Below are 27,427 nucleotides of genomic sequence, written 5' to 3'. Positions count from 1 at the left end.
CTGCAACCTTCCAGGTGTTTTTAGACTCCAGCATGCAATTTTGACTCCACCCCACCAGCGTGATTAACGGCCGGGGATGGTGAGAGTGATGGTCCACAGATTCACCACTCCTGTGGGAAAGGGAAGATACACTCCGTTGCCCACTCAAATCTTTAACTTTTAGGGAACCTGAAGAGGGGACTGGATACTGAAGGAGGATAACTCTGGCAATCCTGAAAAACACAGTTTGAAAAGGTATGCCCAGAAGGCAAACCAAAAGACCAAAATATGAATGGTAACTGATCAAGCACATGGATCAGGAAATAAGAATAGTTCCTGGTACATAGTAAGGCTGTGCACACATTCCCCTCTATAGGGGAAACCTATCACAGAAGAATTTTGTATACTGAGGAGATAGGTTTCTTGCTTTATACAAGTCTTCCTGCTTCCTTATTGGCCCATCCTTAGGACTCTCAAGGATTGCTTTATTGCCCTGATTTGTTCGTGTGCTTCAGGGATAAGTGCTCGATCTCAGTCCAGCCAGTATGTAGCCTCTAAGGGATGTAAGTCTTCCTGATAGGCTGATCTGACCTTTGAGCTTTAAAGTAGATGCTGAGCTGTTGAGTGCTGTGTACTGGCCATCTAAAATCTCTCTGTTGTTGTTCTCTGGTGCTCCTGATAACTGAAGGGGAGAGTATTTTATCTTGCTTAGGCTGTGTTATTCTGCTTAAAGAACGTGTCACTGCTTTTTATGCTGTATTCGAGCCTGACACTATAAAGGCAGTGAACTTCTCTCCACAACTGTTGCTGTTGCCACTGAATCCAAAAGAATGCTTGAATTTGTCAAAACACCCTCCACCTGATCCAGAACAATCTAGGGGTCAACCCTCCCACCCATGAACCAGTCCGAAATCAATCTGGGTGGGGAGTTAATGTTTAGCTGTTGCTTTTAACGTGGTGGTGAAGCTGACCTCTGCAGTCTTCCTTCTGGACATCCTGTCTTCCAGGGCAATTTAGGGCTGTCTCAACCTGACTCAGCCCAAGCCTGGATCTCCATGAATTTGACCATCTGGTCCCTTGTCCCAGCAAGTAGGGATGGATCGAAGTCTATGGAAATGCTTGCTTGAGTGTGCAGGCCCTGCTCTTTCTTCATTAAAACTGTTCAACATTGTTAGTGCAAATATCTCATAATACAGTGGTACCTCGGTTTATGAACACAATTGGTTCCGGAAGTCTTTTCATAAACAGAAGCGTTCATAAACTGAAGCGAACTTTCCCATTGAAAGTAATGGAAAGTGAATTAATCCATTCCAAATGGGTCCGCGGCGTTTGTAAACCGAAAATTCATAAACCGAGGTGTTCATAAACCGAGGTTCCACTGTAAGCACATTTTTGTATGCAGTTTTGACTAATGTACCCATTTTTGCAAGTGATTTCTCCCAATATATTGCATTTATTTTTATATTTTTTCTAATGTGTTCATTCTTACACACACTTTTACTTAGCATGTGCATTTCTGTAAACACTATTTGCTTGGAGAACTGCATTGCAGATTACAAAGGAAGGCAATTTTGTTTCTCATGTTGTTCTAGGAATTGATAATTTGATAGATTCACCTTCAAATCCAAACTGAATGGAATTTCTCTCACATCCCTAATCCTGAGTCAGGATCATTTTTTAAAAAACAAACAAACCCAAGCATGAAATAATCAATTGCACAAATTAGTAGGCTCTTCAATAACTTTACCAACTTTACCATCATGCAAGAAGTGTGCATGCACATGAAAGCTCATACCAATGACAAACTTAGTTGGTCTCTAAGGTGCTACTGGAAGGAATTTTTTTATTTTGTTTACCATCTTCATCCACTGCTTTATTTTTAGTTCGGACACAGTCGCCTTGGCACGTGCCCAGCCAGGTGATGCACAACACAATCAGGATGAGAGAAACTTTCTGAAAAAGAGGAATGGGAAGGGGGAGGAATTCAGCAAAACAGGCTTTCAATTGCTTTGAGAGTTTACACTAAGCTTTGACTCCACTAGAACTTTGTGGTTTTTTACATTTTAATAAATGAATGAAATCTTTATTGCTAAAAGCTATAAGCCGTCACAATTGGTCACAATGCATAGAATACAAATAATTGATTTAAAACTAAACAACAACAAGAACAGCAAAGCAAACATACAAAAATTCAAAAATCACACCTGCATAAGTTAAGCCCTCCACATCTCACACTTCCCCTTAGGATAGGGTACTTGTCTTGGTGCTAAGCTCTCACCTTACTTGCAGCCAAGGCAAATTTTGCAACCTGTGCAAAATATGTTATTGCCAGCCAGCAAAACAGAAATTTGCTCAAGGGGAGGTCGGTTGGAAAAGAGAGGAAAGGATGTAATCAAGGAATTTTTGTCTATAAAGGGCATAGTAACGAATAGTGTTGAATGTCCTCTACGTCTCCCGACTCACAGATGCAGAGTCTTTGGTACACAGGAGTCTTACTGAATCTTCCCATTAGATATGCAAGGGGGCATACACTGAAGACGCAAAGCTGTAAATGTTTTTCTAAGCGGTGGCAGTGTGAGATTAATAAAGTACTGCTCCAGCCCAAAATATGTTTTATATATTGGATACCAGGATGAGTATGCCATCTGATAAGATAAGATATCTTTATTGTCATTGTCCCCTTGCGGGAACAACGAAATTACTCGTTGTTCTGGGAAAGTAAATAAAGGTCTCGCCATTTAGAGTCCAAATAATGTTTTTCTTTGATGAGTTGTTTGACTCTGTTAGAGGCAAGATTTGGTAGAGAGTCCACATTCATCCCATAATAATGGACATAGCTGCCAAGTTCTCCCTTTTTTTAAGGGAAATTCCCTTATGCTGAATAGGCTTCCTCGCGAGAAAAGGGAAAACTTGGCAGCTATGATAATGGAGAATCTTACTGACTGAGTTTGCTCAAGAGCTTCAGGGTATAAAATGCAATTGCTCTAGGAAGCATTTTTAGGGAGCCTAGTATTACTCATGCTAGCCACCTTCGGCCAGTATAGGGCTAGCACTACATACACAGGAGATTAGCCCTGTTTCAGCTCTTAGAAGGGGGGCAGGTGTACCTTTGGGAACAATCAACAGTGATTTCAGGAAAGAGTTCTGCACCACTTCTAAGAGAAGGACATTACTACCGGTATATCCCCAGATCTCTGCACTGTACAATCTCTGCACTGTACTGGCACAATAATCTTTTGAAATGCCTCAACTGTGGGGGCAACTAAGCTCCCCCAGTGAACTCTGGAAAACCGTAATAAAGAGTGAATAGAGTGAGAGGGTTTCAATTTAGCTGCGAGTAGGTGTGGCTTCCAGGACAGATCTGGATTAAAGCCCAACCCCAGGTATTTATAATAGCATTGTTGTTCAATAGGTTTATTGTCCAAACTGCAGTGTGGTGTAGTGGTTAAGAGCGGTAGACTTCTAATCTGGGGAACCGGGTTCGTGTCTCCGCTCCTCCACATGCAGCTGCTGGGTGACCTTGGGCTAGTCATACTTCTTTGAAGTCTCTCAGCCCCACCCACCTCACAGGGTGTCTGTTGTGGGGGAGGAAGGGAAAGGAGAATGTTAGCCGCTTTGTGACTCCTTCGGGTAGTGATAAAGCGGGATATCAAATCCAAACTACTACTACTACTACTCTTCTTCTTCTTCTTCTTCTTCTTCTTCTTCTTCTTCTTCTTCTTCTTCTTCTTCTTCTTCTTCTTCTTCTTCTTCTTCTTCTTCTTCTTCCACCTGTGAGGTTTTGTCTCCTTCCCAAAAATCACCACTTTAGTTTTAGAATGGTTGATTGTTAACTGCTCTTTTGTGCAAAAGACATTCATCTTCCTCATCTCCGCATCCCAATTAAGGTAGCAGAAATCAAAACCATCGGCATACAGAAGAACTGGGAATTTGACATCCTGAATAGAAACAGGAAAATATCCTAGCCCTCTTAGTTCTTGAACAATATCATTTATATAAAAATAGAAAAGAAAGGGTGCAAGGAGGCATCCCTGTTGGACTCCCCTGTCAGTAGGGGTATTATCAGATAGGAACCTATTTGCTCCAAGTCTAACCAGAAGCAAAGTATGGGTATGCAGCTGTTGAATTAAAGAGAGCAGCCTTCTTTCAATATTAGTGGAGGCTGCTCTCTATCAAGTCGAAGGCAGAAATAAGATCCACAAAAGCAGCATACAACTCTTTCCTATCATTTTGTAAGTATTTTTGGATCACGTGGTGAAGGACAAAACATTGGTCTATTTTGGATTTACCCTTCATAAAACCTGATTGTTCTTCAGTAATAACTGCATTTGCAGCAGCCCATGACTCTCAACTTACCCAATAGATCCTTTGAGTATAATTTTGACATGATACTCAGTAGATTAATTGGTCTGAAATTTTTTGGGTCAGTCTTGGACCCTTTTTTTGGGGGGGTGAATGGGGACAATTATACTTACTCCCCATCTTTGGGGAATTTTCTCATGATATGGGTAAACAATGAAGCAAGGACTGGGGACCACCAACCAGGATTTGATTTATATAATTATCCAGGAAACATATATTCTCCAGGAGCTTTTTTTGTAGGGAGGGAGTTAATTAAGACATTTATTTCATCATCAGTTACTGGGTCCCATTCAGGGCAGGAAGATAGCACAGGAATATCTATGTTATAATGGGAATTCAAGGAGGTCCCTAGGTGAGACAGATTGAAGAGAGAAGAAAGGTGGGCACACCATTGCACATAGGTAATTTGCTTATCAATGGAGCCATTTGCCTCTCTTGTCCCTTTTGCCACCAGGGCCCAGAATCTACTTGAATCCCTTTCCATGGAAGTGTGGCCTAACTCCATCCAAATATGGTGGGTATGCTTTTCCTCTCCGCCAGTAATTTTTTTATATTCCCTTTGGTGGTGTATATATTGCATATAATTTTCTAGTGAATGTGCTTTTTTAATGTATAGACTGAGACACACACATGAGTTACGTCATGAAAGCACAGCCTTCTCCAGCCTAGTGCCCTCCAGGTGCTTTGGACTACAACTCCCATGAGCCAAAGCCCCCATAGTTGTATGATGCTGATGGGCGTACAGTTGTACAGGTCTGTGCTCATGGGAGGTGTCATCCAAAACATCTGGCAGGCATCTAGTTGGAGAAAGCTGAACTGTGTGACCAATGAATAGGATTCTGATATTGACCGGCAGGAGTCAGAGAGGACAGGGAGCCTTTGAAGTACCCTAATTCTGAAGCCCATTTTAGTCAGACCAAATAAATTTGCATTCCCACCTAAGCCTTTGCAACAGATGACAAGTTCGGATCACTGACCTAAGTGAGGCACAAAAGCATTAATCCACTTACCATCTTGACTTTTTTCTCTGTAGACAGAAAGGTCTTCTTGCTAAGAAATGGCTGCTAGAATAAAGGAGTGTTCTGTGGTAATGGGAACAAGGAATCTATCACATTTATATGTGCCCGAATTAGGAAAGGCAAAATCAAAGAGAACGCTTCCTTCTACGGTATTTGAATTAATGTGACCACCCCCACAAAAAAAACCAAAAACTCTTCTTCCTGTACAGAAAGAGGAAGAAATGTCATGTTTTAATATGGGCTTAACTAATTTACATTTGCAATCTGAAGTGGAAATGTAGCAAGCAGAATTGATTCTTATAAATTTGGGCTTATTTTATTTTTTCAGTCTGAATGATGTGTACAAAAATTCATATTTTAGAGGAAGTGTACATAATCTTACATATGTTACTGAAAATAAAATACAAGAACACAGTGTTAGGCAAAATTGCCTGGAAAAATGTGTATTATGCAAAATTGCAAACCAACTTGAATAACTCAGAGAAGCTATGAGCAGGGCCGGCTCTTCATAGACCCCCGGTGGCGCAGTGCACCATGGCGCGGGGTTGGTAAGCTGGGCGCCAGCCCGGAAAGGAGGGCGCCGTGCGGCGAAGCCGCGCAGAAACCAATTGCGCCCTGCGAGGGCGGGGCAGGCGGCGGAGCGATCTCCGCCCCTGAGCACCAGGGCGCGCGATCTGCTCAAGACGGCCCTGGCTATGAGCTATGCCATGCAGGGCCACCCAAGATGGACAGGTCATAGTGGAGAGTTTGGACTAAACGTGATCCGCCTGGAGAAGGAACTGACAAGCCACTCCAGTATCCCTGCCAAGAAAACTCCATGGACAAAGACATTAGTGAACCCTAAAATGGTGACAGATTTTCATTTGGACATTAAGAATTCCAGGCTGATTTGGAGATGTGGCAAACTGAACATGTGTTTTGATAAATGAGAAACTGAAATTGACACCATCCATCCCCATCTGTTGCCATCACAATTCCACCTTCAGTACAGTCTTCCACTTGAGATTCAGCAGGTGTTCTCTGCTGTAACTTTTAAACTTTTGCTGAACACTCATGCAGACAAATAATATAACTGCTATAAGCCTGTAGTTAGCTGGTGATTTCTGAGTTAAATTTGTAGTGTGGCTTTTATTGAATATACATAACTGTTTAACTGTTGAAAACTGCTTTAATTTTTTATCTTACAAAACTGGAGTATATAAGTACTGTATTTGTATATATAAAATAAAACAAAGGTTAAGTTTTAAAAAATGAAATTCAAAAGATTTCATTAGATCTCTCTGCACAATTGAGAATCCACAAAGGCGGGGAATCATGCGGAAGATCTGAGATGTGTTCAAGCAAATATGAATAAAAGCTTCCTCTCTTCGATCTTTATCTAGCCCAGGAAGGTTGGAGACTTTTGCCTTCTACATGGAAGGAGATTTCCTGTTCAGATCGTATTCCTTGGGGATGCTAATTGCTTAAGCAGCATTCAACATGCAGTAGTACATTGGCAACCTTCAGAACCTATAGCCTTGTACCTTAATTACCTCTCCCGTCAATCTTCATGCCTCATTAATTGGAACAAAACATGCCTAACCTTCTTTTGATGGAAGTATCTGGCAATGTTTGAGCAATTCTGAAGCCCACTGTAGCCAGACCAAATAAATTTGCACTACCATCAAGAAGATCAAACCTATCCATTCTGAAGGAAATCAGCCCTGAGTGCTCACTGGAAGGACAGGTCGTGAAGCTGAGGCTCCAATACTTTGGCCACCTCATGAGAAGAGAAGAATCCTTGGAAAAGACCCTGATGTTGGGAAAGATTGAGGGCACTAGGAGAAGGGGACAACAGAGGACAAGATGGTTGGACAGTGTTCTCGAAGCTACGAACATGAGTTTGACCAAACTGCGGGAGGCAGTGCAAGACAGGAGTGCCTGGCGTGCTCTGGTCCATGGGGTCACGAAGAGTCGGACACGACTAAATGACTAAACAACAGCAACAACAACCATCAAAATCTTTATAGAAAGTCTATGCAGACCACATCAAAGGAGACCTTAGTGAAACTAAGTAAGAAATACTGCTCTTAAAGCAGTTCTCTGTGATAATGCCAGCAAGGAATTAACTATCCACCACATTTATATAAGCAGAAAAAGTCTGAGAGGCTAATTCAAGGTGCTATGTGAATGACTGGAGCGCAGACGGAACCATCTCCTCTTATGTGGATGGGGAAGAAATTTGAGTTGTTTTGCAATTTAATGTGAACTTAACTTATTAACCTTTTCAAAGGCAACATGGCGAGAAGGAGTGAGTCATCTAACTTTGTGTTGGAGAAACACAAATTTAGATGACTCCTATTTGCCACATCTACAAAAATAACATACAAAATTGTTACCAAAGATAACATACAAAACTATATTGTATAAGGCAAAACTGATGGGAATGTGTGTATGTGTGTGCGTGTGCATGCTGTAAACTAATTTAGGTTTTTAAAAATGAAACTGCAGTTGTTGTTGTTGTTGTTTAGTCGTTTAGTCGTGTCCGACTCTTCGTGACCCCATGGACCACAGCACGCCAGGCACTCCTGTCTTCCACTGCCTCCCGCAGTTTTGCCAGACTCATGTTCGTAGCTTCGAGAACACTGTCCAACCATCTCATCCTCTATCATCCCCTTCTCCTTGTGCCCTCCATCTTTCCCAACATCAGGGTCTTTTCCAGGGAGTCTTCTCTTCTCATGAGGTGGCCAAAGTATTGGAGCCTCAGCTTCAGGATCTGTCCTTCCAGTGAGCACTCAGGGCTGATTTCCTTCAGAATGGATAGGTTTGATCTTGCAGTCCATGGGACTCTCAAGAGTCTCCTCCAGCACCATAATTCAAAAGTGTCAATTCTTCGACGATCAGCCTTCTTTATGGTCCAGCTCTCACTTTCATACATCAGTACTGGGAAAACCATAGCTTTAACTATACGGACCTTTGTCGGCAAGGTGATGTCTCTGCTTTTGAAGATGCTGTCTAGGTTTGTCATTGCTTTTCTCCCAAGAAGCAGGTGTCTTTTAATTTTGTGACTGCTGTCACCATCTGCAGCAACCGTGGAACCCAAGAAAGTAAAATCTCTCACTGCCTCCATTTATTCTCCTTTTATTTGCCAGGAGGTGATGGGACCAGTGGCCATGCTCTTAGTTTTTTTGATGTTGAGCTTCAGACCATATGGTGTTTCCTGCTTGGCAGGGGGTTGGACTGGATAGCCCTTGTGGTCTCTTCCAACTCTATGATTCTATGATTCTATATTTTGCACTCTCATCTTTCACTCTCATTAAAAGGTTCTTTAATTCCTCCTCACTTTCTGCCATCAAGGTTGTGTCATCTGCATACCTGAGGTTGTTGATATTTCTTCTGGCAATCCGAATTCCATTTTGGGATTCATCCAGTCCAGCCTTTCGCATGATGAATTCTGCATATAAGTTAAATAAGCTGGGAGACAATATACAGCCTTGTCGTACTCCTTTCCCAATTCTGAACCAATCAGTTATTCCATGTCCAGTTCTAACTGTAGCTTCTTGTCCCCCATAGAGATTTCTCAGGAGACAGATGAGGTGATCAGGCACTCCCATTTCTTTAAGAGCTTGCCATAGTTTGCTGTGGTCGACACAGTCAAATGCTTTTGCGTAGTCAATGAAGCAGAAGTATATATTTTTCTGGAACTCTCTAGCTTTCTCCATAATCCATCACATGTTTGCAATTTGGTCTCTGGTTCCTCTGCTCCTTTGAAATCCAGCTCGCACTTCTGTGAGTTCTCGGTCCACATACTGCTTCAGCCTGCCTTGTAGAATTTTAAGCATAACCTTGCTAGAGTGTGAAATGAGCGCAACTGCCGTTTTTTCTTACCCTTTCCCACTGGTCTCCACAACTGTGGCGGGTGGTTGTGCTAAGTGCCTTTAAAGTTGAATTGTAGGAGGATAAAAAAGGATTCACTTTATACACACACCATAGTTTTGTGCATAATGTGCATGAAAATGGCATGCATCATAAACGTTGCTCTTTTCTGATATGTTGCTTCCATATCATTCCCAAAAGCACTGTGATTGGAGAGTCTTGGTAAAACCATTCCCTGTAATTAGAAGCTAAATTTGTCTGTTATAAAACTTCACCCCGTCCTTTCCATCCTCACTCCCTGGCATTTTGTTGGAGAACATAGGAGGGAATGTTGCTTTCATCTGAGAAAACTGCAATAGGTCTTAAATTTTGGGGAACATAAACCTTCTGGAATTCAGCACAGACCTATTCAGAGGGGAACCCCCTTCACTTTTGGCAGCTTCTGACTCTCTCAACTGGCTCACTTCAATTTGGGATTCTTCCAAAGAGAATGTATACCCCTTGTAAATGGCTTACTTTTTTTTAAAGGAGCACACAGGAATTATGACTTTGACTAGACATCACCCACCTTGAGCAACACACTCTCCAGGAAATTTTCTGGGCAGTATGAGTTAAACATTGGTCTACAAGGAAAAGCCCTGGTTCTTGTTCTTCCAGAATATTTGGTACAACTCTGCCCAATGCAGAGATTACAGTCTCATTAGCAAGATGAGAAACTGAAGACCCAGGGACACAATTTTGGTGCCATAAATGTACCACATATAAATGAGAACTGGAATGCTCACCTTACATATGGAAACAGGGCCAAGATTTCAGTACTAATGATTAATCCCCACAGATGTCTCGTAACAAAGGAGTTCCCCTGAGTTCATCAACACTTGTTGATTGAGTAGGATTACAGACTGGTACACATTTAGGACATTTACATAGATTAATTAACTCTTCACATGCTAATTGCTGATACTCAAGCAGGTACACACATTCCAATATCCATGGATCTCAAATGGTCTTTACACATAAACACTAATTGAACACTTCAAACCCCTTGTATAGCCTCATTTCTAAGACACATTGAGGCTGTCTTATAACATATTCCAGTTATAACAAAGAAGTTCTAATTAAATCCTAATATTTACTATACAGTGGTACCTCAGTTTTCGAACTTCTCCGTTGATGAGGATTTTGCTTATCGAACGCCGTAAACCCAGAAATAAATGCTTCAGTTTTCAAACATGCCTCGGAAGTCGAACATGCCATATGGCTTCCACTGAGGGCAAGATCCTGAGGCCTAGCTATCGGCTACTGAGTTTTCAGTTTTTGAACGTTTCAGAACTCAAACGATCTTCTGGAACGGATTACGTTCAAAAACCGAGGTACTACTGTACCTAAACATTTAGCACCACAGATCTATTACAGTATTCAAGATGGTTGCTGCTTGTAAAGAAGTCTCACATGCTCCTAAATCTGCCCCTTGCAAGGGTGCATAGAGCCTTGTGGGCAGAATAGAGGGCGGTCCTCAGTAAACTGACCAGCCTAACCAGGAATCTCCCTAACATGTGGAAGACGAAATTGAGGCTTGGGAAAATGAGAACCTGAGGGAAAATGAAATTGACAGATGTCCCATCTGGTGCTGAGCTGCAGCTCTTCCCCCCAAAGGAGGTGCTTTTTAGTGAGCAATGGACCCCACAAGGACACCACCCTTGTGCCTGCATGGCATGCATGAGCAACCTCAGTCAGTGTGTGTCTTGTACATGTCATTGCACAGTATTTCAGCTGCTTCTTATTTCTGAAACTTCTGCTTTTCTGAAAGGTTGAAAAATCACCTGTTAATGATCTTGCAAAGCCTTTAGAAGCTTAAGGACAATAGTGAAGCCATAATAAGAAACTGACTTCCATTCTCAGGAAACTGGCTAGCACCCCTGCTGAGACTATTCTATGCATTCAGGAATGGCTTCTCTCTCTCTCTCTCTCTCTCTCTCTCTCTCTCTCTCTCTCTCTCTCTCTCTCTCTCTCTCTTCAGGTAAGTGAAGGGGTTGGAAGAAAGGCACCATCAGTTGGCAGCAGAAGTCCGGTACATTTTGCCTCTGTAGGCATCTTCTTTATTGGCCTCTGCATCCACTAATAAGAATGATATCACAGGAATCTCAACCAAAGCACCCATGACAGATGACCATCCAACCTCTGCTTAAAAAGGCATTTTCCTTCATTCGGCTTCTCCTCCTTTTATAAATGGGGTGGATAGTAGATTCCTTGTTGCCGTTACCATAGAACACTCCTTTCCTTTAGGAGCCATTTCTCACCAAGAAGACTTTCCACCTGCACAGCAAAACTAGAAAGTCAACTAATGTTTTTGTGTTTCAGTAAGGTCAGATATCCAAATCTTTAATCTGTCCTCCATGGAAATGCTGTAAAGGTTGTTGTGATGATGCAACTATATTTGGTCTTGCTAAAATGGGCTTCAGAAACATTCCCTGTCCTCTCTGACTCCCAGTCCATCCGTTCTAGTCAAGGATCTGCCACCAACACAGTGTCTTTGGAAAGCCAGATTTTAGAAAGGGGGTTGTTCAAATTCACTTCGTTTGGCAACACTTTCCTCAGGATAGAATTCCAGTTGTCCCAGGGCAGTGTTTGGAAGGCTGCTTTGGCTGCTACCACACACAACACAGATTGTGGTCTTTCATTATCCTAATCCTAGTTTTAAAAACTGCCTCTCAGTTTTGTTCAATACAGCTCTACAACATCTCCAGATCCGTTTGCATTTACAGTGCATTTCCTGTCTAACCAGGAAGGCAAGCCATGGAGGATTCTCCACTACATCCACAGCAGGAGTGTGTGTGTGTGTGTGTGTGTGTGAGAGAGAGAGAGAGAGAGAGAGAGAGAGAGAGAGAGAGAAGGAGAGAGAGAAGGAAGTGTGTATATATATTGTTCCCTTTTCACTGCACCAGTTCCTTGGTTAATCCAGTCTGGATTGGGCTCCTGCCCAGGAAATGAACATACAGTAGTTTGTATGCAGCTGATCCATCACCTGCCCTGCCCCATTTTGCAGCAGCTGTTGCCAGTGGTAATCTGACCAGAGGCTGCATGCAACTCTTCCCCACTTTTGGCAGATTGGCACCTCTTTGAAGGTGCCTCCTCCTCCGCTGCTGGCTCCCCTGCTCCCCCCAGTGAAGGGGAGGAGCACCTCCACTGAATCCTAACCCCTGCAAGCATTGGGTTGGGTATTAGGATGGGGAAGGAAGGATTGCTCTGCCCTTCGTATGCCACTATTTCTAATGTGCTCTCAAATGGTTGTACTAGTGACAGCCCCTCTCCTGTTCCCCTAACAAGTACTACATGAATGGTTCGTGTTAGTGAGCCTAATGTGAACTTCTGACACGTGCATAGTCCCACTGGTTCTTCGATTTGGAGTGCTTACTTAAAAACAAAGCAAGGCTAATGTGCAGCCAGCCCAATACTCTGTGATGGGTGCACTCTAGCGCGGTGCTGCCTTGAGACAATTTCCCCATGGGTGTTTTGCCTTGGGTAGGACAGCTACTCAAGGAGGTATCTCTGCATCTCAGTTTCATTGCCTTCCAGGTGTTTTGAACTGCTTCTCCATCCTGAAGCATGCAATCTGAATATTGTGAAAGACAGGGAAATGGGTTAATGGATAAATGTGCGTGCAACTAAAATATGTTTGGTGTGACTTGATTACTCATGGCATAAACAGCATGGAAAATAGCTGCAGTGATGAAACTATCAAATGACAGTAACATTTTAAAGAAAGGATATCAATGGAGAGCCGTGTGAAGATTAGCTTTTATTCGTTCACCAGAGAAATGAGAAACATAACAGCATCCAGACAGTCCCTTTATTTTCTTTGCTTCTTTTCCAGTGTCCTACTGTATAGCTCTGTGAGGGGGGGGGGAAACTACAGTTCCCAGGATTCTTGGGGGGCAGCTGTGTGCATTGAATGTGCTTTAACTATAGGGTGGGGATTTGCTTTCATTCTCCTGCTACAGCTGAAACAACATGGCAAGGTTGGCTTTTATCTCCTCTTCCAGATGTATTGCTAACTACAACTCCCATCAGCCCCTGTCAGCATGGCTATTCTGACTAGGGCTCTTGGGAGTTGTAGCCTACAAGACAGATTGGAGGTTGCAGAAGGCTGCCTTGAAACACAAATCAGGTTGTTTTATTCAAGTAGCAAAGAAACAGGAAGGCATCAGGCATGAGTGTAGGCCACAGAGGAATGTGCTCTTCTGCACAGAGAGCTGTGAAATCAGGTCCAACTCTCTTTACTTCCACCACAAGGAGCAGAGGGGGGCTTACTTCCAAGTAAACATGCAAAGGAATTTGCTGTAGGTGTCCTAACATGTACCTGCCAGTTTGTCTTAGTCAGACTATGAAAATGTTTCCAAGATGTTCTTCTGTGATAAAGTCTGTTTATGTTTTATATCTGGTGACCAATGGTGCCAGTGTTCCTTAGGTGGTGGTGGTGGGTCTGCAGACCTGGGAGATTCAGGCAACCCTGGAGGCCTCACTATCTGTCCCCATGTCAGGGTCTCCCCTAATCCTGTCTCCTTCTCAGGCTACGCCAGGCATGTCAAACCTGCGGCCCTCCAGATGTTTTGGACTACAATTCCCATCTTCCCCAACCACTGGTCCTGCTAGCTAGGGATCATGGGAGTTGTAGGCCAAAACATCTGGAGGGCCGCAGGTTTGACATGCCTGGGCTACGCCCTCTCTGGCCCTGCTCTGCCCCCTCTTCAAATGCTTTGATCTGCAAGAATGTGAGTCTGAACTGTGATCCTGCCTTTTGGTTGTTTGGATGGAGAGATATGTGGGGAAGATGGGAGAGACACCCTGGATTTGTGGGGCTGGAATGTGGCCTGTGGTACAAAGGTCAGGTTCACATCTATTGCTGCACCAACTTTGTCCCTCTGGCCGCTCCCTCACTGGCCCTGGGGGGGATGAAAGCCATCCTCTGTCCCCACAATTTAAGATCACTTATATGCTCTACTGGGAGTGAGAATCTGCTGCTGTTGTTTTAGCATTTAGCAAGCATTAAGTTAATATGAAATTCAAGCCGGTCCCTTGCTTTGCTGTTTGGCAGGTGAGACACATGGATGGTGAGGCTTAAAACAGTCCCCAAAGTGGGTCTGTCCAGGGGCCATCTCAAAAGACAGTGAACTCCTGGGGAGGACACTGCCATGACCCTCTGAAAATTAATAGGCACACAGCGTTGTGGGGTCATCAAGCTTATATAACTTATACTGGCAGGTTACTGGATCAATCACTGCTTTGCATCCTACAACATCTAGAATGCCACCATATCTGAAAAAAAAGAAAAGAAAAACATTTATTTTATTTTTAAATCATTTATGACGTTTTCATAAAGCTACTCAATAAGGATTTACAACAGGGTGGAGAACGCTGTCGCGGTCACCCTGACCTGCACATCACCTCCGGATGTTTTATGGTCTATTGATGATGTGCCAACGACAAAATAAATATCTCCTGACACTCAAAACACTTCAGACCAGGGTAAGGTAAAAATAAAACGTTGTTGCTTTATTGTGCGTACATAAGCGTATTGGTTACAGAATAAATCTTAGAATGTTCCAACTGACAGATGTTTCCTTTACCGGCCTATTACCTCTAAATATAAATGGCTCCTCCTCATCCTGGAGAGTAGTGACTAGTGGGGTGCCACAGGGTTCTGTCTTGGGCCCAGTCTTGTTCAACATCTTTATCAATGACTTGGATGATGGGCTTGAGGGCATCCTGAGCAAGTTTGCAGATGACACCAAATTGGGAGGGGTGGCTAATACCCCAGAGGACAGGATCACACTTCAGAATGACCTTAACAGATTAGACAACTGGGCCTAAGCAAACAAGATGAATTTTAACAAGGAGAAATGTAAAGTACTACACTTGGGCAAAAAAAATGAAAGGCACAAGTATAGGATGGGAGACACCTGGCTTGAGAGCAGTACATGTGAAAAGGATCTAGGAGTCTTGGTAGACCACAGACTTGACATGAGTCAGCAGTGTGATGCAGCAGCTAAAAAAGCCAATGCAATTCTGGGCTGCATCAATAGGAGTATAGCATCTAGATCAAGGGAAGTAATAGTACCACTGTATTCTGCTCTGGTCAGACCTCACCTGGAGTACTGTGTCCAGTTCTGGGCACCACAGTTCAAGAAGGATATTGACAAGCTGGAACGTGTCCAGAAGAGGGCAACCAGAATGGTCAAAGGCCTGGAAACAATGCCTTATGAGGAACGGCTTAGGGAGCTGGGTATGTTTAGCCTGGAGAAGAGAAGGTTAAGGGGTGATATGATAGCCATGTTCAAATATATAAAAGGATGTCATATAGAGGAGGGAGAAAGATTGTTTTCTGCTGCTCCAGAGAAGCGGACACGGAGCAACGGATTCAAACTACAAGAAAGAAAATTCCACCTAAACATTAGGAAGAACTTCCTGACAGTAAGAGCTGTTCGGCAGTGGAATTTGCTGCCAAGGAGTGTGGTGGAGTCTCCTTCTTTGGAGGTCTTTAAGCAGAGGCTTGACAGCCATCTGTCAGGAATGCTTTGATGGTGTTTCCTGCTTGGCAGGGGGTTGGACTGGATGGCCCTTGTGGTCTCTTCCAACTCTATGATTCTATGATTATATGATTCTACCGGCCTATTACCGCTAAAGCCAACTAAATAAATATTTGTAAATAAACTCACAACTCTGTATCCTGTCTGACTATATTCCACCATCTATTCTCCACCTCAATATTTAAAACCAGCTCTCTCTACAGATAACCAACCACCTCACAAGCTCCCACTAACCGACCAACCCTCTTCAACTAACCAACTTCAACCACCAACTTCAACTGCCTCACTGACTCCAGGGGTGGGGTTTTTACACTCTCCTAGAGCCCTCCCCCTTGGGTTCTAACAGTGCGATTGGGATTAACCCTTAATAACCTGGCTAACTTTAGGCTGATCGCCACAAACGCTTTTCGAGTTGAGGGCTGCATTCCCTAGTGCACAATTTCTGGGGTGGGGGGGGACATGTTAGTGGTGGCTCAAGTGGGCAGAGCGAAGGGTGGGGCTCTTTCCTTTGTATCACAGGCTGTGTTCCAGCCAGGCAGAAGCCAGAACTTTCCTCTTTCCAGGCAACAAGAGGCATTGTGTTCAAAGCCCCATTCCAGAGAGGCAAAATCACTTGAAAGGAGTGACCAGGACGAGGCATGTCCTCCTGCATGCCTAGGTGGCTGGTGTGCCCAGGAGCGTTTTGCGCACCTGCAGCTGGTGTATCACCTCATCCCCTCCTGGCTCAATGACTACAATACAACATGCTTTACCTGGAGCTGCCACTGGAGAATGTTCAGAAAGTGCAGCTTTGGACAAACGGCAACAGTTGCTTTGCTTTCTGGTGTATGTTTTTTTAGACCCTGTTATACTGGTCTTACATCAGTTGCATTGGCTTCCAGTTTGTTTCTGGTCCCAATTCATAGTGCTGGTGGTCAACTACACAGTCCCAACTAGCTTGGGGCCAGGGACTATTCTGCAATGGTGAGGCAAAGTGACTCTGCCCTGTGCTCAGACCCCTCTTTGTACTTTCTGGAGCAGAGCTTGAACTTGAACACTAAAAGAGGTTGTGGGGTTCTCAAGGGAGGGCCTGCCTACCTGGGCCCCTGCCTGAAACCCTGCAAAGCCAGTGCCAGCCAGGGCAGACAGTGCTGAGCTACTGTAAATGGACCAATGGTCTGACTCTGTATAAGGCAGCTTCCTATGTTGCTGAGGGTATCAGGGCTTGTTGTTTCTTTTTTGAGGAATACTAAGTAAGGAACTATTTGGACCCATATGCAAAATTATTGTCAGAGCTGGGCATGTGCTAGTCTCTCCAATGATGGTAGAAATCTCCACCTGCCTACGGGGGCTACCAGCTCTCCTTCCAACTGCTCTTTGCCCTGCCTGGTGGAGGCTGGTCCATTAGGGCACCCACCTCAGTCTGACCAAACCTGCCTTCCTACTTGCAAACCGGTCCAGGGAGTGGCGCTTCCTTGTAAGCTTCTTCCTCCTTTGTCTCAGCCATGCCCTTGTAAAACTTGGCAGGAAGCAACATGGAGGCAAAGCTAAAATTAGCTGGCTCTGGCGCCACCTACTGTTGATCTCCCAGTTCTAAAGGCCCTGCCCTATGTGCAATGGGAGAGAGGGGCTGCTGCTGTTGCTTCTACTCCTAGTTATCTACGTAATACTCTAATTTCAAAAGGGTACCCACCACAGTCACCAGGGTGACCGGTCCCGTGTCGTACGAGGTACTAACGGAAGGGGGGCAATGTTGGCGCCGCCACTGCAACCAGCTACGGCAACGATTCCCAGGGGGAACCCGGGAGGAGAGCGGGACAGAGGGGTCCCAAGGGGACAGCAGGGCAGTGAGGCCTGTAGAGTGAGAGGGGTGGGCAAGGGAAGCAGAACCAGTAGGCACAGAGGGGCGCCCCGAGGCTGGAAGGACACCGGAACCAGAGCCGCAACCTAGTGGGCCGGTGGCGCCAGACCAGACAGCCCCGGCACAGCCAGCAGCCCCGGAACACGAGCCAGAACCAGAACCCCTGACCAAGGAACACCCCAGGCCACAACGCACACGTAGGCGGCCAGCAGATCTTGGGGACTACGAATGCAACTTCCCGGGCAGGAGTGAAACTTAGAGGCGAGGGGTGTTATGTACTGAGCTGAATCATAGAACAATAGGATCCAGAATCAGCAGTCTGATTGGTCCGCAGGAGCCACCCAATCCAACTCCAGGTGGAAGTGAATCCACAACCTGATTGGCCTGCAGGAGCAGCCAATCAGGCTGCTGGCAGAAGTCAATCCACAAACTGATTGGCCCACAGGTGTAACCCTGAAGTAGCCAATCACGCAAGGCCCATTGTGTAAATAATGTATATAAGCAGATGGTTTTGGGAAAAGGGCATTCTTCTTCTCTTCTTCTCCCTGATGTCTACGAGCTGAATAAAGAGCATGAAATTCACTCTCGACTCCGAGTATATTTCAAAATCCAATGCCATTCAGGGTTTTTGCCTACCTGGCACAGCATTCCATTCCTTCTTCCTTGCATTTACATCGCATGCACTCAGCTGTATTCCAGGCAGTTCCCAATGGATGCTTGCTCCCGTCATAAATATCAGCACACTCACTTGGACGCAGGAGTTCACCTGGGGTGAGGGAGAAGAAATCCCATCAATCTCCTCGGCAATAGCATCAACCTCAGAGTAGCAATGAAACCCAGAAAAGGTAATTACGGTTGCCAGCTCTTGCTTTTTTCTTTTTTTCTTTTGGTCCAGCTCCTGTGCCTTTGAGAATAGACTGATACGAATACACATTTGTCATATTTGCAAGAATATTCTGAGTAGTGTGCAATTTAGCCATTTACTTTTATCTCCTTGCGGCAGATCTTCATGCAGGGGAAGGATTGGCAATTGCACACTTTGCACAAGGTCCAATCTTTTTCCCCTTTCAGATGCACCCCACTAAATACCTGATAGGCAAAAGGGAATCAGGTTGGGGGGTTCTAAACACAGCCTACAGTATACACTTCCTTGCTAAGTGATGCAATCATTTACTAGCTATTTTTTATATATGACATGCTCTCAGTGTCGGGAATCCCCTGGGCACCAGGGGGTTTTAAGGCAAGGGAAATTGGTTTCATGACAGAAGGCTTATGTCACCAGGAATCTACATAATAGCTCCCACATTCCCAGGCTTAAACTGTGAAACAGATACTGTCATGGAAAGCATGAAGGACACTTGCTAGATAAATAAGACGAGTTTCTTTGTTTGAAAAGGAAACAAGAAAGAAACTTTCCCCTTCTTCCTTCATGGAGCTCTTGTTGCTTTTTTATCATGTTAGCCTCAACCAGGGAAACCAAACACAAGATAAATGTATTCAAAATGATGCCTGTTGCACCAATGTCTCACGTGCTCCTTCGTTTGCCCCTTGTGAGGGAGCATGGAGGAGAAGTGGCAGTGGCCTCAGACACAGGCAATTCTGCCAGGGCCACTGAGCATCTGAACCAGGCCATAGTCACAAAGAGACATGGTGATAATATCTGGCACCTTAAAGAATTGTGCAGGGCGGGGGCCTCATCAATCTTCCACTCTTGCCTAACGGAAAAGGTCAAGGTTCCACCAAGCCTCTCCACCTACCAGCAAGCAATGGAATGACCAAAATAAAGTGATCTATGGGGAAAAGAGAGATGTGGAGAGAGGAACTCCCACTGATGTTCATAGGATTTTTTTCAATAGAGAGAGGAGAGCAAAGCAAATACTCCGGATAAAATAAAATATAATTGAAAGGTGGGAGTAGGTAAGCTTTTCACTTTTTTAAAAATGAGGAGAATAGAGCCTGCATATCATTTTATTTTATTTTTTATTTTCTTTATATCTCATCCTTTCTCCAAAAGGAGCCCAGCAAGCAATAAAATGATTAATACACCTGCAAACATTTTGATCTCAGGTTCTCCAAATGCTAAACACTTCGTCTAAATAAATAAATAAATAAATAAATAAATAAATAAATAAATAAATAGAAATGAACTCTGCGGATTGTGAAATGAACTCTGCGGCTGGGAATGCTTATAGTAGATCTCCTATCCTCCCTTCCAGCAGTAGCCAATGTGGTGCCCTCCAGATGTCATTGGACTGCAATTCCCACCAGCCCCAGTCAGCATGGCCAATTGTTAAGGATGATAGGAGTTGTAGTCCAACAATGGATGCAAGCAGTTTTTTCTTCTTCTTCTGGGGGTGGAGGGAGGGAGAGAGAGAGAGAGAGAGAGAGAGAGAGAGAGAGAGAGAGAGAGAGAGAATGTACCCTGCTTCAGCCAGATCTTTAGCGCCAGTCAAATGGGTGATAATTCTCAGCATCCTCATCAAACGGCAATTCCTTGAATGCCTTGCTGGGAACGTGTTCCTCAAACTTTGATGGTTCTCCCATGCAAAGCACTCATAAGACCATGAGAGTATAAGAAGAGCCAGAGGGGCCGTGGCCCTGGGCGCAGGTTTTTGAGGGGGCGTGAAGCAGGTGCCCCAATGCAGGCGTGGCGTGGCTGTTGCGCCCTTCTTGTGCTGCCCTCCCTCGATCTGAGCTTTGCAAGGCTGATCAGGGAGGGGGGTGTGAGGTTGCAGCAACCATGCACCCTTCAATCCCAGCCTTGTGAGAGCCTTACAAGGTTCATATCTGGAGAGGGGGGTGCAACAGCCATGCCACTTGGGGCTGGTGTCACTCTGGCGGGGGCGGGGTGGGCTTCATTTGTCCTTCACCCTTTAACCCTCACCCCGCACACACGCCTGCCCCGGGTGGCGTGGAGACATGATCTGCCACTGGTAGCCCATGATTGGCTTCTGGAAAGCCCGCAAGCAGGACCTGAGCGCAGCAGCAGCAGCAGCAGCAGCAGCACTCTCCCTAATTGTGATTCCCAGCAAGTGCTGTTCAGAGGCACACGGCCTCTGACCTTAGCACATTCAAGGGCATCTCTATATCAACAGGAAAACAGGGGTAGGCAAACTAAGGCCCGTGGGCCGGATGTGGCCCAATCGCCTTCTAAATCCAGCCCACGGACAGTCTGGGAATCAGCATGTTTTTGCATGAGTAGAATGTGTTCTTTTATTTAAAACTACCTGGCCCTGCCACGCGTTGCTGTGGGTTATTTGTGTGATTTCCCCTACCCTGTGCCGATCCATGACATATTCCTGTAATTCCCCCATCCTCCCCTCACCCCCTCGGCTTATCCCTGTGATTCCCCCCTCATCCTCATCTCCCTCCCTCATCCCTGTGAATCCCCCAACTGTGTCCTGATTCATGACCCCCTCTTCCCCCCACCCCGGCTTATCCCTGTGATTTCCCCCTCTCCTCCCCCTAACCCCCCCACTTACTCCTGTGATTTCCCTCCTCTCCTCCATCCAACCCGCCCCCCAGGTTATCCCTGTGACCCGTTCATTTTGTACACAATCATTCCCCCAATGCTCGTGTTCTGTAAAATTTTGCCCTGTCCCAACCCTGACTCCCCTACCCATGTGTGTTATGTGAAATAACATTTATTCTACCCAAAGGCACGGCCCTGTAAAAGGCCGATATTCAGTTGATTCTATGCTGTGGCCTATTCGGCCCCCCCATCCCCTACCCAGGCAGGCCCCTAAGTCTGCAAAGCCAAGACGAGATACTGTGGAGAGGGCAGGTTTCATCCCTGTGTCTTCCCCCACCCTGTTCTTACCCATTACCTATCCCTGCCCCCTGTTCGGACCCCCCAGGCAGCCCCCTACCTCCACTTGGCAATGTTGGGCCTTGTTGCTGCAAAAGGCCTTCAGTTGGTTGCTGTGGAATTTTGTGATGTCATCTGGTGGCACGGCTTTGCAGGCAGCAGTGGGCGATCTGCCTTTCTATTGGATGCTGCTGGAGTCTTCAGAGCTTCTGCTGGTGACGTCTAATTTGGGCGCCACTTTTTTGTGTGTTTCATCATTATTTTAGGTATGAAAAGTTTGCTTTTTTGGGAAAAAATTATGTCAGGTCCCTCACTGATGGGCATGGAATGTTGTGGCCATATTTGTTACATTACAGTTCAGCGGTTACGGAGAAAGGCTGTTACATCCCCGTGCGCAATGCCTACATTTTTTTACATATAGATGCATCTCTGGGTTATTTGTATGGCCTGCCTAGTGTTTTTACATGAGTAGAATGTGCGCTTTTATTTAAAATGCATCTGTGAGTTATTTGTGGGGCATAGGAATTTGTTCACTTTTTTTTCCAAAATATAGTCCGGCCCTCCACAAGGTCTGAGGGAGGGTGGACCAGCCCACGGCTGGAAAAGGTTGCTGACCCCTGATTTAACAGTTAACTCCTATAAAGAGATATCAATCAGTGGCCACTAATGGATCACAAAAAAGAGGAAACACATTACTAACAAAGGGCACATATTTGCACAAACTCTGCACCTGCTATTGTATATGTATAAAAAGATAAAGGTACCCCTGTCTGTTAGGTCTAGTCGCAGACGACTCTGGGGTTGCGGCGCTCATCTTGCTCTATAGGCCGAGGGAGCAGGCGTTTGTCCGCAGACAGCTTCCAGGTCATGTGTATATGTATAGATGCAATGTATATGTATGGCTAACCAGTTGGCTTCCTTGGTGCTCATTGTTGGTGAGCAACTTCAGGGCCCTGGCTCTGCTTTTTCTATGAACTGGTCTTGGACCAGCCATTCCTTCCAAAAGAGGGCTTCTTCATCTAGAGAACTGCCCCTGACATAGAGGACTTTCTTTAGTAAATTGACCACCCTACATGACCAGCAATCTCCCACTGTAGCCTTACCATTTCTAACCCTTATTTTATGCACTTCTTGGAAGCAGAATCCACAGCAGGAAGCCAGGCTGAAACAGAGGACAGTCAGGCTGAGGAGATCTTTCTGAAAAACAAGCACAAGGAGGAGGAACTTCAGCTCCATTGAGATGCACAAAAAGGCATTACACTCAGTGGCAGGGGCAGACTTTAGGAATATGGCGCCCTGAGCAAGGACAAAATTTGGCACCCCAAAGATTCATTTGGCACCCTTCCTCCTCCCACCTTCCATTCAGCGCACGCTCTCAAGTGCATTACGCCATAGTTGCAGAGACAAATTAACCCAGGGTTTAACTTTGAGTAGGTACCTGTAAAAATACAGATTTTTTTATTAATACTTTTCACCCACCCAGCTTGGAGACCTGGGTGGGGGAACTGCCTACACCACCCTAAATCTGGCACTGTCAACGAGCTACCCAAGAAACAATAGTTGATATATACTGTACAGGTAGTTGTCTTTTTTTTTCAGCGTCAAAGACAGTTTGGGATAATTGAGCAGAGGTTTTCAACCTTTTTGAGTCCATGGCTCCCTTGACCAACTACATTCTTTCTGCGAACTCCTGTGCGGCTCAGGAGCCCAGTTACATCACACCTTGCCTGCAGAGCTGGCAGCCTCTCACCCTTTTTCAAGCAACCCTCCCCTCTTTTTGGGAGCCCTCTGAGCAGTCGCTGCTGCCGCCCCTGGTCTCTGAGCTGCTCCCCCCTGCCCCAAAAGAGAGACGCCTCCTCACACTGCCCCACAGGGCACTGGGACTTTTCTGCACAGCTGCAATAGCAAGGGCTGGCAGGCTGGCTGGCTGGCTGGCTTCCCTTGCCCGCTTTCTTTCTTTCTCCGAGGCTACCTCAGCCCGTGGCCAGCCCCAGAGGCACCTTTCACCTGCGGAGCTTGTACCCAGGGCTGCTGTAACAAACAGCTGTGCAAGCCTTTGGGAGGTAGAGACATGAGAGGGCATCAGAGGAGGGAGGGAAGGAAAGAGGGACAGAGGCCGGTGTTGCCCGTGGCCCCCCGGGCATCATTCATGGCACCCAAGGGTGCCATGGCACACTGGTAGAAAACCACTGGTCTAGAGCAAAGTGGTGGGTATACAAGGTGAATCATATGGACATAGGGAGCTGCCTTTTACTGAGTCAAACCATTGGTCCATCTAGCTCAGTACTGTCTACACTGACTGGCAGCAGCTCTATGTTTCTGGCAGGTAGTCTCTCCCAACCCTACCTGGAGATGCCAGGAGTCGAACCTGAGGCCTTCAGATGCCCTATGACTGAGTACAGGCCTTCCTCAAAGAATTACATTAAATTGCAAGACACAGAGATTCCCCCAGAAACCTGACAAATCTGGCATGCGGGGGGGGGGGGAAATCCTGAGAAAACAATGTACTGCATAATTTGCAAGGTCCCTCTGAACATTCTAGAGTCAGTTGATTGAAATAAGGATGAGTGTTTTGGAATACCTGCAAACAGTCCAGCTGCTCCGAAGATTTATTTTGCTCTTGACGGATGCGGCTATGAGGCTGTCAGTGGTCAACTCCAGTGTAAACAGATTTCTGTGTGTGCAAAACAGAGTGATCCAGGGATGTGTGTGCATCAATATGTGTGCATGCATGATAGAGAGAAGCACATGAATGAACTGTGTGGGTACTAGGAGTGGGAAAGTGTTATGTGTGTCTGTGAGAAGGGGGAATGGAAACCAAGATAGTGTTGCAATTAAATGGGCATCTGCAAACTGGCATTGAGGCTAATAATGAGAGACTGAGCATTTTTTTAAAAAAAATGGCGCAGAATTACCACTCCAAAATAGTCAGAATCTGTGTTGGTGCATGTGTGACCCCAGGTTCGCACAAAGAAAAATTGAATCCTGCACTCAGAAAGCGACAACGATCCTCTGCAAAGTCTCCAAAGAAACCATTAGCAAAGCATAAAAAGTCAGCAAGCACTGGAGGAATGCAGGGCAGGCAGTAGATGGACCAAAGGTCAAAGAGGACAGAGAAATGTTCAAGCACCTTATCCTTTCGCTGCTGATCCGTGTAAATCTGCCTTCCCACTGCAACTTTTCCAGCATTTTACAAGACCCAATCGTAAGAAACGGTTGGATACACTAGCACATAAAACTATAATTTGTTGTAAGCTGCTCAGAGCAGCTGGGACAACCCAGTTGGATAGCATATTCGTATTAGTATTAGTATTACAATTCTGCTTACCATCCTGGCTTTTCGATGAACAAATTCTTCCAGGTAAGACACAGCTGCTTCTCCAGGGGCTGTTCCTTGCAAGTGACTCCAGGGAATCTGCCTCCCAAACGTATGCTAATATGGGGCCAGAGATTACGCTGACGAGTCTGGCTCCATCATGTTGCAGTTCTGGTGTACTAATGTGTCAACAACAAAAAAAGTTAGAGAGAAGAAAATATTTGCTTCAGACTTTAGTTTGCGTTCATTTTGAAGAATGGCAAACAGAAGCCTCTTCAGAAATACTTGAAACAGCATTTAAAATTCCTCCAGCCTATTTGTGGGCAGAGAAAGTGCGATTTCCTCGAATTTCTCCAGGGAGAGGAGAAATTGTCCAGCATGTCTTACCATTAGCATAAGTAGGATCACAGCTTCTTTGCTTTTCCTTCCTAAGATTTGCAGGAGTGGCAACTCTCTTGGAAGCCTGGGCATCTTTTTGCATCATCCAAAAGGGTGGGAGAAGTGTTGAGGCCATTTCACTTCCCCTGCTTGGGCTGCCTTTTGAAAAAGTGGGAGACCTAAAAGGTATCATTGCCATTTGCCTTCTCTTTGCTTTGCTGCCCATGGAAGGGCTTAACAAAAAGGAGCAGGAGACATTTTCTTGTAGGCAGGGGCCTTTGAAAAGCAGGGAGGAGTGCCAGGGGCCGGGCTCCTTTGCCACCTCCTGGCCAGGCAGTTGCTTTAGCCATAGAGGAGTTTTTGGAAAGGGCTGTATATGTCGTGCTGGAGGAAGAAATGCAGAATCCACCCACTTGCTGCTCTAATTGTTCAGTTTTGCTGCCTGCCAGCCTTAAATGGCTCACGATCACAATACCAAGGACTGATTCTCTCCATATGAACCTACCGGTCAGGGGCTGGACTGGGGAGGAATGCTGAGGACCCCCCCCTTCTCCTGAACCTTCCTGAGAACAGGAGGGCACTATAGATTTAGAAAAGGGCATAGTTGAGAGGCTGCAGAGGGCAGAAGCTGGGAAATATTGGGAGAAAAAGAGCAGGAAGAATAAGCAGCACCAGCGGAGAGACAGCCGACAGACTCAGTGTCCTTGGAAAGGATTCCTGACAGACACACCCCTTCCAGGGCCAGGTGGGCATTGAGAGTAGTAGAACAGAGAGCTCAGAGGCAGAAAGCTCAAATTAGCCAATGCAGGAGTGACGTAGAATAGGGGAGACCTGGAGGGGAGGGGACTTTACTTGGAGCAATGCCATTATTTAGGGAAGACTGCATTCCTTTGTTGCTCTTTGTGAATTATTGAATAAATTGCTTGGTAAGAACTTTCATTGTTTCTCTGCCTCTTGGCTGCCATCGTTGGAGGGGTCTGATTCCCAAAAGCATGACACTACCGGACCCTACAATCATCTTCTGAGGCCCTTCTTCATGTGCCTCCTCCCCAAGAGGTCCAGTGGGTGGGAGAAGTATTTTTCTTTTTTCTTTTGTTTTTCTCTTCCTGTTTTTAATATGTGTTTTGTGTTTTAAATAAATAAATAAAACTTTATTCACATTAACCAATGGCCATAGCAACAAAAAGAGTGGCTGGGGAAACCCAGCCAAATGGGCGGGGTATAAATAATAAATAATAATAACAAAGCAGGTTCTCCCCCTAGAGGAGAACATGGGTTGCAGAAGGGTTAACAAGACATCCCAGGGTTGGAGAGGCGGGTCAGTTTGGATGGCCACATGTGTGATTGGTGGGTGTGCTGTTGCTGGGGAAATTTGCATGTAGCAAATGATTGATTGACAGCCTTACCCTATATATGCTTCGAGAGCAGTTTTCAGCTCCACTTTTGCTGCTCACAACAAATCTCCCGCCCGCCCTCCTCTAATTTTAGGCGTTCTTGCATTGACTTTGCTGCGCCTCTCATGGGGGTCGCCCTTTTTGGATCAGGGGCCTGGTAGAAATTTTGCCACTTGGCTGATTGGCTGCTGCCAGGTGGTTTTTGCCTACTACGCTGCAATAAGTCACAACTTGTAAGGTTGGTGGTTAGGCATTGGTTCAAATTGGATGGTGGAGGGGTACAGATTTTGGTTGGGCCTGCCCCTCATGGTTGCTGCTGCCTTTAGGGGTATTCCTTTAAAGGAATCCTGTGGCTCTACATGTTTGTCCGTTTATCCCCGTTAGGGGCCAGGGCCATGCAGGAGCCTCGGGGAGCATCTGAAGGATGAGGTCAAGGGTGTGGGCCCCTGCCCCGATCTCACCCAGAGGGTGCTTACCTACTGGCTCCCCTACTAGGCTAGTGAGAGTCAGATATGTCCCAGGCGGGGGACAGATGTCAAGAACCAATGCCTAAGCAACCACTCACATTCAGTTGTATTTAAATAAAGTTGTGGCCAAATTAATGCCAAATTATTGGGGGGATGTCTTGGAACCTCAGCACGCAATTGAACATTACAGTATACGCAGAAAAGCAAATTTGATATAAGAGCACAATTTAAAGTCCTGAATCAGCAGTCAGTTTGTGACCCTTATTCTGATTGCCCCTGCTATGAACCTACCAACCTTTGCTGTTATCTGCTCATTTTGATCTGATAAAAGAAAGGACATGGTGGCAGTGGTTGGGTGCCCTGGGATGGTTAGTACAAGTGGGGTGATGAGCTTGTTCCTCAGTTCTTTGTAGAGAGTGCAA

General features: G+C 45.4%; 1 protein-coding gene across 1 annotated transcript; it reads right to left on the bottom strand.

Moving 5' to 3' along the window:
• Positions 1–12,698: 12,698 nt before the first annotated feature.
• On the bottom strand, positions 12,699–24,094 carry LOC118086859 (small serum protein 5-like; the record flags this gene model as incomplete). The annotated part of the gene is made up of 4 exons (XM_035118858.2): positions 12,699–14,531; positions 18,279–18,408; positions 22,554–22,647; positions 24,032–24,094. Coding segments are annotated over 4 exons (396 nt in total), but the record flags the coding sequence as incomplete, so codon positions are not given.
• Between the last annotated feature and the right edge of the window lie 3,333 nt (positions 24,095–27,427).

The sequence above is a fragment of the Zootoca vivipara genome, chromosome 6, assembly GCF_963506605.1.
Source record: "Zootoca vivipara chromosome 6, rZooViv1.1, whole genome shotgun sequence".
NCBI lineage: Eukaryota > Metazoa > Chordata > Lepidosauria > Squamata > Lacertidae > Zootoca > Zootoca vivipara.
The sequence above is the reverse complement of the archived record's forward strand: the minus strand, read 5'-3'. Positions and strand labels throughout refer to the sequence as shown.